This window comes from Oncorhynchus nerka, linkage group LG22, assembly GCF_034236695.1.
Source record: "Oncorhynchus nerka isolate Pitt River linkage group LG22, Oner_Uvic_2.0, whole genome shotgun sequence".
NCBI lineage: Eukaryota > Metazoa > Chordata > Actinopteri > Salmoniformes > Salmonidae > Oncorhynchus > Oncorhynchus nerka.
In genome coordinates, this window is record NC_088417.1 from 23047046 (window position 1) to 23061596 (window position 14551).

Consider the following 14551-nt stretch of genomic DNA (forward strand, 5'->3'; position numbering starts at 1 on the left):
TCTCCTCCTTTAAATACACATCCTACGGACCCCACACTCACAGCAGAACTTGGCCCAGTCTACAGGGTACTGTGTTCCACACTCGTGGCAGAACTTTGTCAACATTCCCCATTATCCACATTATCCACGTTTTCACTTTTGCCATCGCTCCTGAAGTAGAGAAAGACAGGGAAGGGGAAAAAAGTAGAGAGTGAGATATAAAACACACACACACACAAAGAAAGAGGGGGTGAGAGAAAGAGAGAGTGGGGAAAGAGCAAGATAGGAAATGAATGCATTAGTAATGACATCATTACATCTGACGTCAGTGAGAGAGAGAAAGAGAGAGAGAGCAGAAGGGCGTTTGAGTTGAGTCATCCGCTAAATCGACTATAAGACATATCGACTGATGTCACCATGTAAATATGGACAGCAGGACAACACTATTGGTGAATCTTAATTGCATACTCCTTGCGTCCTCTCTCCTTGCCTCCTTCTCAAAACCCACTGGAGGAGAAGGTCAGAGGGGAAGGTCCTTTGAGCGATACCAACACCAACCACAAGAGGACAGTGTTTATTGTCTGGACTTCTATTTTGTCTAACACTTCAACTACAAGTAAAGCATCACATACAATCTCCCAGTCACACTCATACAGGCCTTTTCCTACCTGGAGTTGTATTTGTCTGTGTTGTAGGCTTTCCTGTTGTTGAGTCCCCCTGCTGTCTGAGAGATTTTCACAGAGCCATAGGAACCTACTGGACGGGGCTTACCTCCAACACTGGGAGAAGGAGAGGAGGAAGAAGAAGAGGAGAAAGAAGGGAAGAGTTTTTACTGGTGGTCTGAAACGTACAGTGGGGCAAAAAAGTATTTAGTCAGCCACCAATTGTGCAAGTTCATGAGGCGCGTGCACTTCGTCCAGACAAAAACTCGAAAAGTTCCGTTACAGATCGTAGAAACAAGTCAAACAATGTATGGAATCTATATTTAGGATGTTTTTAACATAAATCATCAATAAGGTTCCAACCAGAGAAGTTCATTGTCTGAAGAAAAGCACTGGAACGAGAGCTAACTCTGTCAGGAGTGTGTGTCACGAGCCTGAGACACTCTGCCAGACCACTGACTCAATGGAGTCAAGTGCAACTGTGTATTCGGTAGGCCAAGCTTTGAAAAACTACAAACCTCAGATCTCCCACTTCCTGGTTGGATTTTTCTCAGGTTTTTGCCTGCCATATGAGTTCTGTTATACTCACAGACATCATTCAAACCGTTTTAGAAGTGTAAGCATGGTGTGTATGTGTGTTAGTGTTGTCAGCATGGTGTGTGTGTGTACTAACCCTGAAGGTGGACTAGTGAGGCCAGAAGTGGCGCTGCGTTTAGGAGAGTAACCAGACGGAGCGCTCCTCACTGATCCTGCAGAGGGAACCTTACTGGATGAAATCCCTATAGGGACAAGAGGAGAGGAGAGGAACACAGGGTGTAAACTTAAAAACATCTCAGTCCTATCTCTCCAGCAAAATGGCTTAAATTCAGTGACATTGTATCTGAATGGCCGATGTGCCCAGCCCAAGAGGTTTTGTTGATTCTGCTTCAGTCAGTGTGGCCTAGCACAGAAGAGACAGGGTCTACTTGGAGCTGTCCTCTGTAAGACAGAGGGACAGTGTTCTTAAAGAGACTGAGCAGAAATAGAGACAAGCATGTGAAATAACCCCTGGGTTACACCAATATCTGCACCATCATCTGACTTGAGACAATGTGTGTGAGTTACCGGAGGGCTGGCCCAGGACAGATCTCTGGGGTAAACGGGAGGAAGAGGGCACAGCAGGAGAGTTAGCCTTCTTCACAGGAGCAGGAGGCTTGAACTGTGGAGCGCGCGCACACACACACACACACACACACACACACGCACAAACACACACACACACACACAGACACACAGACACACTTGTTTTATGCTATGCAACACTCACTGCGCACTTTACTGTCAGTGTATGGCTCACACACTTAAAGAAACGTTAAACAACCACACACACATCAGTGCTGTCCTACCTGTGTGCGTGCAGGTGTTTTCTTGGCGTCCACAACCCCGGGTACCTTGGCCTTATTCTGCATGCGAGCGTGCTGCTCCTTACAGAATTTCATGTGTCTGTCTGCTGCATTCTCACTGAACCGCCGCTCGCAGAATGGACACTGGATATAATCTGGAACAACACAATTACCGGATATAATCTGGAACAACACAACCACGGGATACAATCTGGAACAACACAATCACTGGATATAATCTTGAACACAGCCACGGGATACAATCTGGAACAACACAACCACCGGATACAATCTGTAACAACACAGTCACCGGATATAATCTGGAACAACACAGTCACCGGATATAATCTGGAACAACACAGTCACCGGATATAATCTGGAACAACACAGTCACCGGATATAATCTGGAACAACACAGTCACCGGATATAATCTGGAACAAACACAATAACACAGTCACCGGATATAATCTGGAACAACACAGTCACCGGATATAATCTGGAACAACACAGTCACCGGATATAATCTGGAACAACACAGTCACCGGATATAATCTGGAACAAACACAATAACACAGTCACCGGATATAATCTGGAACAAACACAATAACACAGTCACCGGATATAATCTGGAACAACACAGTCACCGGATATAATCTGGAACAACACAGTCACCGGATATAATCTGGAACAAACACAATAACACAGTCACCGGATATAATCTGGAACAACACAGTCACCGGATATAATCTGGAACAACACAGTCACCGGATATAATCTGGAACAAACACAATAACACAGTCACCGGATATAATCTGGAACAAACACAATAACACAGTCACCGGATATAATCTGGAACAAACACAATAACACAGTCACCGGATATAATCTGGAACAAACACAATAACACAGTCACCGGATATAATCTGGAACAAACACAATAACACAGTCACCGGATATAATCTGGAACAAACACAATAACACAGTCACCGGATATAATCTGGAACAACACAGTCACCGGATATAATCTGGAACAAACACAATAACACAGTCACCGGATATAATCTGGAACAAACACAATAACACAGTCACCGGATATAATCTGGAACAAACACAATAACACAGTCACCGGATATAATCTGGAACAAACACAATAACACAGTCACCGGATATAATCTGGAACAAACACAATAACACAGTCACCGGATATAATCTGGAAACACATGAAGATATTATGTCTTTGTGTCATGGTGTGAATTGTACGAATGTGTCACTACCAAAGTCTAATGGTTTTAAATGACTGTTTTGTATTGTCTGGAAACTCACTTGTAGAATTCGCTTGCAGTAGGTCTCTTAAGAAAGAGAAGTCATGTAAGGTTATTAAACCGAGGTGCCTAGTTATTCTTCTTTTGTTGATATCAGGTAACGTGCAACCTAACCCTGGCCCTGATATGCAATGTCTCCAAACCCCCTCTGATTTTAAATCCAGATCTGGTTTTGGTATTTTCCATTTAAATGTACGCAGCCTGTTGTCACAAATTGATGGGGTTAGGATTTGGGCTAAATCAACTGATGCTGATGTAATTGTGTTTTCTGAAACCTGGCTCAGCAAGTCTGTTTTTGATAAGGATATTTGCATAAGTGGTTACAATGTTTACCGCACTGATCAAGTTAAGAAAGGTGGGGGTGTGGCTATATATGTAAAAACTTTTAAAATATATATATATTTCACGCACCTTATGTCTAAACTTCTTTACAGTGAAATGATCTTGATTGGTGATCTCAACTGGTGTTGGTTAAAGCCGGTGTCTGATGATTTAAAAATGTTTTGTAATTCTATGAATCTTACCCAGTTGATTAACTCTCCCACACTCGCCCAAATCTTAAATGCCCAGATAAATCTACCCTGATTGATTTGATATTGACAAATGTTCCACATAAATATTCTGAGGTTGGTGTTTTTTGTAATGATTTAAGTGACCATTGTGCTGTTGTTGCTGTTAGAAATACTAAGGTTCCTAAGACAAACCCACGTTTTATTCGTAAGAGAAATTTGAAGTGTTTTAATGAGCAGGCTTTCATTCATGATTTGTTTTGTTTTGACTGGAGCAAGATTGAGCTTATTCCTGACGTGGAAACTGCCTGGAAATTCTTTCATGATGGTTTTTCCCAAATAGTAAACAAAAATGCCCCATTCCGCAGGTTTAGGGTTAAAGGGCGGGATAATCCATGGTTTTCTTCTGAGCTGTCTTGTATTATTCACGACCGTAATCTAGCCTGGGCTAAAGCAAGGAAATCATGTTCTGATGCTGATTGGCTTATTTTTAGGCAGTTACGAAACAAGTGTTCTTTTCTTCTCAGGAAGGCCAAGTCTGAATATTTTATGTCTGTTTTAATAAACAGATTGCTTTTTTTGTTTGATATCAAGCCCTCAATTGGCTGCCCTTACCCGATGCTACTAAGGCTAGTTCAACAGCAATGCATTGTGTTTTTTAGCCTGATAGCCTGAATGACCCTAGAAAGTTTTGGAAGGCTATTAAGTCTATGTCTGGTAACTGTAATGTTAATGAATTACCGTCATGTGTTTTGAAGGACTCTGTTGCTGTATATGACAAAACTGAAATGCTGAATTGTTTCAATGAGCACTTTGTATCATCTGGTAGGCTGTTTGATTCAGTGTCCTCTATCTCTGTACAACCCTGTGTGGATGAACCAGTGAGAGCTGGTCAAACTTTTAGCTTTTTACCATTCTCAGTGCAGGTGGTACATAAAGCCCTGAAATCCTTAGATCAGAGAAAGCCTGCAGGTCCTGATCTTTTGGATCCCTGCTTTTTAAATCTGGCAGCTGATTTCATAGCTGAACCACTTACATCTCTGTTCAGTCTAACCCTGGAATGTAATGAAATTCCAAAGATCTGGAAATCAGCATTTGTCCTACCACTTTTAAAAGTGGGAGATCCAACTATTTTAAATAATTATAGGCCAAACTCAAAGCTGTCACCCCTGGTGAAAATACTTGAAACCCTTGTAAGTGAACAGCTAAAAGAGTTTTTATTTACTAACTCTATTTTATCAATGTACCAATCGGTCTTCAGGAAGAAGCATAGCACAATTACAGCAGCCATGAAGGTTTTAAATGATATCACTGAAGCCATTGACAAAAAACAGCACTGTGTCTCACTTTTTATTGATCTCTCGGCTTTTGATATAGTTGATCATGCTATACTAAGGCAGATATTGTCGAGTGTAGGTCTTTCAGAGCATGCAGTTGCATGGTTTGCTAACTATCTGTCTGATAGAACTCAGTGCACTCAATTTGATGGGCTTATGTCTGTTAAATTGTCTGTCTTTAATGGTGTGCCCCAAGGCTCTGTATTTGGTCCTCTCTTATTCACTATTTATATAAATGATTTAGACAAAAATGTCCAAAATGCGCAACTTCATTTTTATGCTGATGATACTGTTATTTACTGTTGTCTCTTACAAAAGCTTTCCAGAACTTGCAAACGGCTTTTTATACTGTTCAACATACCTTGTGTCAATTGAAGCTTATCCTCAATACTGACAAAACTAAACTAATGGTGTTTTCTAAAGCAAGAAATAGACCTCTGAACCTTTCACCTATTACTATCCGTCAGGGCAAGGAGATTGAGGTTGTAATCTCATATAAATATCTTGGAATTTTAATTGATGATGGCCTCTCTTTTAAATTGCATATTCAACAACTTACAAAAAAATTTACGCTGCAATTGGGATTTTATTTTAGGAATAAGGCCTGTTTTCCTTTTGAAGCCAGAAGGAGGCTAGTATCAGCTACATGTATGCCTTTACTAGACTATGGGGAGATTTTATTTTTGAATGCTTCCGCTCAGTGTTCGAGATCAATTGACACTCTTTACCATGGCACTTTGAGATGTATTTTTAACTTCAAGAACCTTACGCACCACTGCACTTTGTATACCAGGGTTGGCTGGCCTTCTCTAGTCACTCGTAGGCTCTGGTACTGGTATACTTTTATTTACAAAGCCATTTTGGGTTTACTACCTTTTTATTTGGGCATCTTTTTTTTCAGAAATGTGGTGGGTACTCGCTTCGTTCGCTGGACTTTATCCTGCTAACTGTTCTAAATTTCAGAACTGAATTTGGTTTAAAAAAAGGGCTTTTATGTACTCTGCGTCATCGTCTTGGAATGCCTTTACAAAATACTTTTAAACTGGAAGAACTTGTCCCGATTGGTATCACTGATGAAGGATTTTGAGACTGATTCCCTGACCTGTCAATGTTTTTAATTTGCTGTTTTATACTCTTGTGAATTCTATGGTTTTTACTAGATTACTTGTAGTTTTTCATGTTGTTTGTCTGTCATTTTTGTAATGACTTGGTGCTGCCTATCTTGGCCAGGATGCTCTTGAAAAAGAGATTTTAAAACTCAATGAGCCCTTCCTGGTTAAATAAAGGTTAAAAAAAAAATATATATATATGTTGTTCAGTGACCTCAATCTCCAATGTTATGTTTCAGACAGGTAATCTCTAAACAAAAAATGACCTGCGTAAAGTTGTTGTTACCTGGGTCGTACTGAGGGGGGAGTAAGAGTGTTTTGTTACCTGGGTAAGGGTGTTGTTACCTGGGTCGTACTGAGGGGGGGGTAAGAGTGTTTTGTTACCTGGGTAAGGGTGTTGTTACCTGGGTCGTACTGAGGGGGGAGTAAGGGTGTTTTGTTACCTGGGTAAGGGTGTTGTTACCTGGGTCGTACTGAGGGGGAGTAAGAGTGTTTTGTTACCTGGGTAAGGGTGTTGTTACCTGGGTCGTACTGAGGGGGAGTAAGAGTGTTTTGTTACCTGGGTAAGGGTGTTGTTACCTGGGTCGTACTGAGGGGGAGTAAGGGTGTTTTGTTACCTGGGTAAGGGTGTTGTTACCTGGGTCGTACTGAGGGGGGAGTAAGGGTGTTTTGTTACCTGGGTAAGGGTGTTGTTACCTGGGTCGTACTGAGGGGGGAGTAAGGGTGTTTTGTTACCTGGGTAAGGGTGTTGTTACCTGGGTCATAGGAGGGGGCTAGAGGAGGGGGTAAGGATATTGTTACCTGGGTCGTAGGAGGGGGTAAAGATTGTGTTACCTGGGTCGTAGGACGGGGTAAGGATTTTGTTACCTGGGTTGTAAGAGGGAGGGGGTAAGGGTGTTGTTACCTGGGTCGTAGGAGGGTGGTGGAGGAGGGGGTAAGGGTCCCCCATCCTTCATGACCTGAGTGATGCCCTTTGCAGCTCTGATGGTGGCAATGAAGTCCTCGTGTTTCCTGCGCCAGTTAGACTGCTTCTTAGGAGGCTCCGGCTGGAACGAACACACACACACACACACACACACACACTTCAGTAACCCATCCGCCTGGAATGATGAAGGGAAACTGGATCCAAAGTGGTGCCTTTTAATGACTTTAGAATAGAGAAAGAAACCTCACAGCAACATCTCTCACTTGCTTCTAATACCTTATTCACACAGGATTTACAGTATGTTACCTGTTTGTTTTTTTACAATGCTTATATGCTACCCTTTCAAACAGTCTCATTTTTACCACATTATTGCTGGCATAAGCCTTTTATACCTCCTGTGCGCATGCCGACACATGCGCACATTATTCATTTGTTTAGTCCTAAGTGATTAATAGAATGGCATATTTTGAGATGAATTATGTTACTGGTCTGTACTGTCCATAGGCTGCTATATGGCTGTGCCATGCAAATTAAATCAATAGTTCATGATTTTGTTCATTAAAACAGACAAGAAACACATACATTCCCTGCCCTGACCACAGTCAACACACATACATTTTATATACTGAACAAAACTATAAAAAACACAACATGTAAAGTAAAACACAACATGTAAAGTGTTGGTCCCATGTTTCGAGCTGAAATAGAAGATCTCAGAAATGTTCCATACGCACAAAAAAGTGCACTACTTTCAAATTTTGTGCACAAATGTGTTTACATTCCTGTAAGGGAGATTTCTCTATTGCCAAGATAATCCATCCACCTGACAGGTGTGGTATATCAAGAAGCTGATTAAACAGCATGATCATTACACAGGTGCACCTTGTGCTGGGGACAATAAAAAGGCGACTGTAAAATGTGCAGTTTTGTTAAACAACACAATGCCACAGATGTCTCAAGTTGAGGGAGTGTGCAATTGGCATGCTGACTGCATGACTATCCACCAGAGCGGTTGCCCAAGAATGTTAATTTCTCTACCATAAACCACTTCCAATGTATTTTAGAGAATTTGGCAGTACATCCAACAGGCCTAACAACCGCAGACCACGTGTAACGACGCCAGCCCTCCACATCCGGCTTCTTCACCTGTGGGATCGTCTTGAGACCAGCCACTGGCACGCTGGAGAAGTGTGCTCTTCTCGGATGAATCCCGGTTTCAACTGTACCGGGCAGATGGTAGACAGCGTGTACGGTGTTGTGTGGGCAAACACAATTGCATTTTATCGATGGCAATTTGAATGCACAGATATACTGTGATGAGATCCTGTGGACAATTGTCGTGCCATTCATCCGCCATCACCTCATGTTTCAGCATGATAACACAATTCTTGAAAGTTGAAAATGTCCCAGTTCTTCCATGACCTGCATACTCACCAGACATGTCACCCATTGAGCATGTGTGGGACGCTCTGGATTGACATGTGTGACAGCATGTTCCAGTTCCCACTAATATCCAGCAACTTCACACAGCCATTGAAGAGGAGTGGGACAACATTCCACAGGCCACAATCAACTCTATACGAAGGAGATATGTCACGTTGCATGAGGCAAATTTACATTTACATTTACATTTAAGTCATTTAGCAGACGCTCTTATCCAGAGCGACTTACAAATTGGTGCATTCACCTTATGACATCCAGTGGAACAGTAGTGCATCTAAATCTTTTAAGGGGGGGTGAGAGGGATTACTTTATCCTATCCAAATGGTGGTCAAACCAGATACGGACTGGTTTTCTGAGCCACGCCAAGGTATCTGTGACCAACAATTGACTGATTTCCTTATATGAACTGTAACTCAGTAAAATCGTAGAAATTGTTGCACGTTGCATTTATATTTTTGTTCAGTGTAGTAAGACTATAACTAATAATATAAATAATAATAACTTGTGTCACTGGAATATGTGGAACTGCTGTCATATAACAAACAAGGGATATGCCCCCATTTTATTTGAGTTTGTATGTGCTTTAGAAACCTTCAAATCTGCTCTTTCAGCAAGAAATACAACATCTGACCTTGATGAACATTTTGTTCCACGTTTCCTACCCTCACTCTGCTTTGTTAGATATCATGCACATTGCCTGCTAGCAAACATCCCTGCCAACTGATTTTGTTTATAGTAGCAGCAGACAGTTATCTAAACAGGATTAATTGTAGCAAAACATGCTCAACATAAATGTCCAACAAGATATTGCAGCCTATAGCTTTTGTGACTCCAGGGGCCGGTTAAAAATAAATAAATTGGGGGATCAGAATGAGCCGGATTCTGTAATCCTCTTTTTTTCTATCCAGGATCAGATCGATCTGACTGTTTGTGCCAGTTTTTCGGAAAATTATCGGATATAAATCATTTGTATCAGATACCACAATATCAAGAAAAAAGAATACAGATTTTCAGTGCATTGAACAGGCCTACACCTCGCCATCTACTGGACAGGTTGAGGTACTACAAATCCACTGTCATAGGGAAACATGAGTAAACTACATGAATAAAAGGTACCTTGATTAAAAATTAAAGAGCCTGCATATCACTTATAAGTAAGTAGATGCATTTATTTGACAGTTCTCAATATAAAAACTGACCACATACCTATACTGCAGTCAATTTAACATAATGAACTTTTGGTTTTCAGATGTAAGAAAACCATTTTTACTTTCTCACCTTTCTTGGTTGTAGAGCCTTTCACCTTTCTAAACACACCCTGAATCCACCCTTCCAGTGGGATAAAGCTAATCCAGATTTTGGGGATTAAAAAAATGATCCTAATCACTACCTTTGAGATTTGAAAAACGCAAAAACCACACACAAAAGGTAAAATTGGATTACTAAATCTTTATTCCTATGAGGAAGATCAGAATCAAATGTTCCAGTTTTGAAAAACGTAATGCTAAAATGTAATCCTATCCGATTTGGCAAAAAACAATAAGATACCGTAAAAAAAAACCTGGCACATGATGAACTACATGACGATAGCCAAGACAAAATAGCTTGCATGTCACTTGTAAACTCATTTATTTGCATAACTTTTAATATAACACTTTAAAAAAGTTCCAATATTTTTCGACTAAATTTGCCATCTCACCAGAAGTCTTCATCATCTGAAAACGCAACCCCAGCATCTTTCAAGCGTGCTTGAAATAAGAAATGCACAGTTGTCTCTTTTTGTTGGAGCACTATCAACTTGATCTGTTCTTCAGCTAGAAAAGTCAGCTTTTCTGCCCTCTCCGTTTCCTGCTTTACAAGATTTCTATAGGCAGCATCATTGGTGTCTTTCTCAAGATGCCTTCTGTCCTAATCACTACCCTTTAAGTGAAGAAAAACGCAAAAACAACATTTAATCCTGATTAAAAGGTGAGATTGGATGACCAAATCCTTATCCCTAGCCATAAAATCAGAATCTAATTTTTCCGTTATGAAAAACACAATTCTAACATGTAATCCTATCTAATTGGGGAAATCCTAGCAGATTACTTTTGAAAAACTGGGAGAAAACCCAGGAGAAAGGGAATAGAGGAGAGGCTTGTGTAATTGCGAAAGGGCTCATCTGGAAAAGAAAGGCTATGTGTAACTGAAGAAGCTCATTCATATCAACCCATCATTCGTTGGCTAAATATTAGGCCTAATACTGCAGTAAATATATCATCACCAGCCAATGTGATCACACCATCACATGCTTTCTCTCCCACCTATTAGGCTATTTTGTCTGAAGACAGATTGCCTACTAGTGATTTGTAGTTAGTTATAAAGATGTGCATATTTCTAACCCATAACTTATTAGCTAAATATAAGGGTGTTTAAACATTTACCTGTCAAAGTCAAGTAAAAGGATGAAATGGCATATGTGTTCCCCGGGCTGAATGTCAAAGCATGTGTGCCAATAGACAAGTACAGCTCAGAACAACATGATTTAAATGGGGAGAATTAATGCATTACAAGCACTTCTGTGAAGCTTTGTGATTGACAAGGATAAGTTTGATGTCGGACATCAGAATTTTCATGACTTAATGCGTGCCAAAGCTGGTGAAATACCAGAATCCAAGCAGACCAAACTCTTTGGTCATTTAAAAAATGTACTGTATGTAGAATATTGTTTGCTATAGCTTGGAAAATAAATAAACGTGACTTTGAATGACAACATCATGTTTAGGGCTGTTTTCCTACAGAAGTTAAATAAGCTTTGTGTTTTGTTTCCTTGCCACGATACTAACGAGTATCGTGATACTGGTATCATCCAGGCCCTAATGTAAAGCCCTCTATACCGGGGCTTTAGGTCTTCACGGGATCGGAAACTGACCACTAGTGACAGAAGTGGTTCAGCGTCATACCACTTCACGGTTGGTCACATGACAATCCCAGAGACCTCATATCAGCCCTATCTGGTTACAGCTTAGATCAGATGCTTGTTTCCCTCACCTGTGATTAAACTGTGTTTTATACAGAGTACACTGCAAGTGCACGTCCAATACGTGTCATCTCCATTTAAGTGCAGTGCAATTCACCAGTCCCAATTCAAAGGGATTATTTATCCTCCAGATATCTGCATGCTCTGGTTTAGTGCACTAATTTAGGACAGTCCCAAACCATTGCATTTACCATGATGTTTAAGTGCTAAAAAAGTACATATTTTCAAGCCCTGGAGAATAGTGCCATTAGTGTGCATTAGAATCCTAAATAGAAATGAATGTTATAAAGTACGTACCAAACTAACCACAGTATATACCTGGGATTTGGTTTATCCCATGAAAACGACACTACTGGAGAACACACCTAGGTTCCCTCCCAAAAGTAGTGCACTATATAGGAAATAGAGTACAATTTAGGACACACCATCACCAATTATTATTCTGGTAGCCAGCAGGGAGGGAACAGCTGTTCAGGACATAATACAGTATTGTTTTCCTTTTCCGTTCCCATTAAAATGCATGTCAGGCAGCGTGGCTAGCTGTCAGAAGCAGTCGAGTATAGGATGTAGCCTAAGCATCTAGCTACTCCTCTTAAATCAGACTACTGTTATCACCTAGATTTAGACTACACAACCAGCAATAAGAGCTCGAGCTCAATAGCGTTGAGCTAAAGCACATACAGACAGATATGGGACCAGTCTAGGAGTGTATAGCTCTGGTTTGGATGGCCCAAGCACATACAGCTTAGTTCTGAATGCAGGAGAGCTTTTAGTATTTATTACCTTTCTAGTTTAGAAAATGAATTGTATGAAAAAAGATCATTTAAAAACTGTCTGTTAAAGAATAGGGAAAGAGTGGAAGGGGATTAGTGCATGCAGTTGTTAGATGACAGTATTGGATTGGTCGATATTCTGACCAGACTACTGACCAGCCTACTGTTTCAAATAGAGCTTCTGACAAAATAGAGCAAGTTACAGTGCAAAAGGACCAATACATTTTTGAATACCTTATACACACAGCAATGTTGTGTTACAACAACACACAAACGTAAAATAAAGACTATTCAACTTACTTTCACAGTCTTAGCAGTGGTGGTAGAAGTGTGTGACTGAAATACATAAGTGGTTTAAGGTGTATAACAAATGATCAGGAAACAGAAATGTTGATGGTCACATCTAGCTAACAAATGTGGACTTGTTTCACAGTAGAGTGGATCCTTGTCTTAAACCCATCACTAGGTCCCTTCAACAGCCTCTTTCACTGTGGTCTGAGGCACGTGTTGGCATGTCTGTGGCCTAACAGTTATTGGAGCTGTGTGTGTGTGTGTGTGTGTGTGTGTGTGTGTGTGTGTGTGTGTGTGTTTATGTTGTCTCACCTTAGATTTGATAGGTTTGATAGTGGAGATCTCTGTTCCCTCAGCTCTCTGCCTGCCAGAGTCAAACACCTTCCTCTTCTTAGCTGCTGCTTTCTGACAGATTGGGGTATGTTTCTTCTACAGGGCGAGAAGGAAAGGGACAGGGAGGTTTAAACCTCAAAATACACGTACATGCTATAGTGTGTGTGTGTGTGTCTTACCAGGACTTTAGTGAAGAAGCTCCTTCCACAGATTTTACAAGGGATCAGCTCTTCGTTGGAGGGCGGAGCCTCTTCCACATCTGTACAGAAGTGAATGGATGCAGAGAAGATGAAGAGCTGTCATACAGTAGCCTTGGCTAGGATACACCACCAGGGGCATAAGAGTACTTGACAGAAATATGCTTAGGCCTAATGGGTAACAGAATATATGGCAAGCAGGAATATAGCAACGCTATTTGTTTGTTTGTGTGAAATGTATTGTAATGAAACAGCAGGGAGCAGGTCTCGAACCGTCGACCTTCGAGCCCGAGGTCCGGCGCGCTATCGACTGTGCCGCAAAAGCATGCTAGTGCGGCAGAGTCGATTACAGCGATTATAAACCCAGAGTCGTTACAGTATTTTACCAAATTCTATTTTATTTTAAATGATCAGGTAGGCACCCAGGCAGCCTAAAACATAACAGCATTTGACATAAATATGAAGCGAGAGGTGCCAGGTTTAAGCAAAAATGTATTCAAGTAACAAACACTATTATGCATTGGTTCAAAATAGCATCAATAATTGCATAAAATAGTAGCATTAGACAATTAGTCCGAATGGCTAAGCAATTTAAGTGCTTCATTCTAGCAATGCATCAAGGCTGTTGGTGATGGTTTCAGTGGCTTTACTGTCTGAGAAGCATTTTAGATGTAGCTAGCTAGGTTGTGCCAGACCCATTTTTAGGCTATTGTTTAGGCTATGAGATAAAATCAATATTGATCTAGGCTATTCTATCAATATTAGCTAGCCGGTTAGCATGAGGCTGCAAAGCCTGCCATTCCAAGCAAACAACATGTCCTTTCTTCAAGCGTTGTGGCCTATGAAAGGCTATCAAATAGCTTTAGAGCTATCAAAGAGTAATCAGCTATTCAACTATTAAAAACAAGGTAAAAGCATGCATTACGAACAACTAGTGCCACCAATACTGGGATAACGCCCTAACCATAGCGTCATACTCCGCCCTGTTTTGGCCAGACACCGCAAAGAAAGAGGTCGGTAAACGACAATAGTGCAGTTCTGCGGCACTGAAAAATCCCCGAAAATCAACACAACAAAATAAGAAGTCGCATTGAAAACCTAGGATTTATTCAACAGTAAAATAGATAACTGTTTATCTCCTCAATTTATTATCTACTTAACGTCTTACCTTCAAAGTCCTCCATCTCTCTTGTCTGTGTCGGTCGCTGATGCTGCTGTAGCAACTAACTTGTCTAGGAGACGGCACCACATCCCAACATCCGAGGATAT

General features: G+C 40.9%; 1 protein-coding gene across 2 annotated transcripts; it reads right to left on the reverse strand.

Annotated features, from left to right (window-relative positions):
- zc2hc1a (zinc finger, C2HC-type containing 1A) lies at positions 1 to 14551 on the reverse strand. 2 transcript variants are annotated; one of them, XM_029626528.2, is made up of 10 exons: positions 14451 to 14551; positions 13265 to 13344; positions 13065 to 13181; positions 12762 to 12797; positions 7206 to 7347; positions 2027 to 2178; positions 1746 to 1839; positions 1315 to 1420; positions 648 to 758; positions 1 to 150 (listed from the first exon to the last, which is right to left on the reverse strand). In XM_029626528.2, exons 1-10 carry the CDS (start codon positions 14464 to 14466, stop codon positions 99 to 101), a joined length of 906 nt encoding a protein of 301 aa, XP_029482388.2. In that variant the 5' UTR covers positions 14467 to 14551; the 3' UTR covers positions 1 to 98. The 2 variants fall into 2 exon arrangements, with proteins under 2 accessions (XP_029482388.2, XP_029482389.2); XM_029626529.2 differs by lacking the exon at positions 12762 to 12797.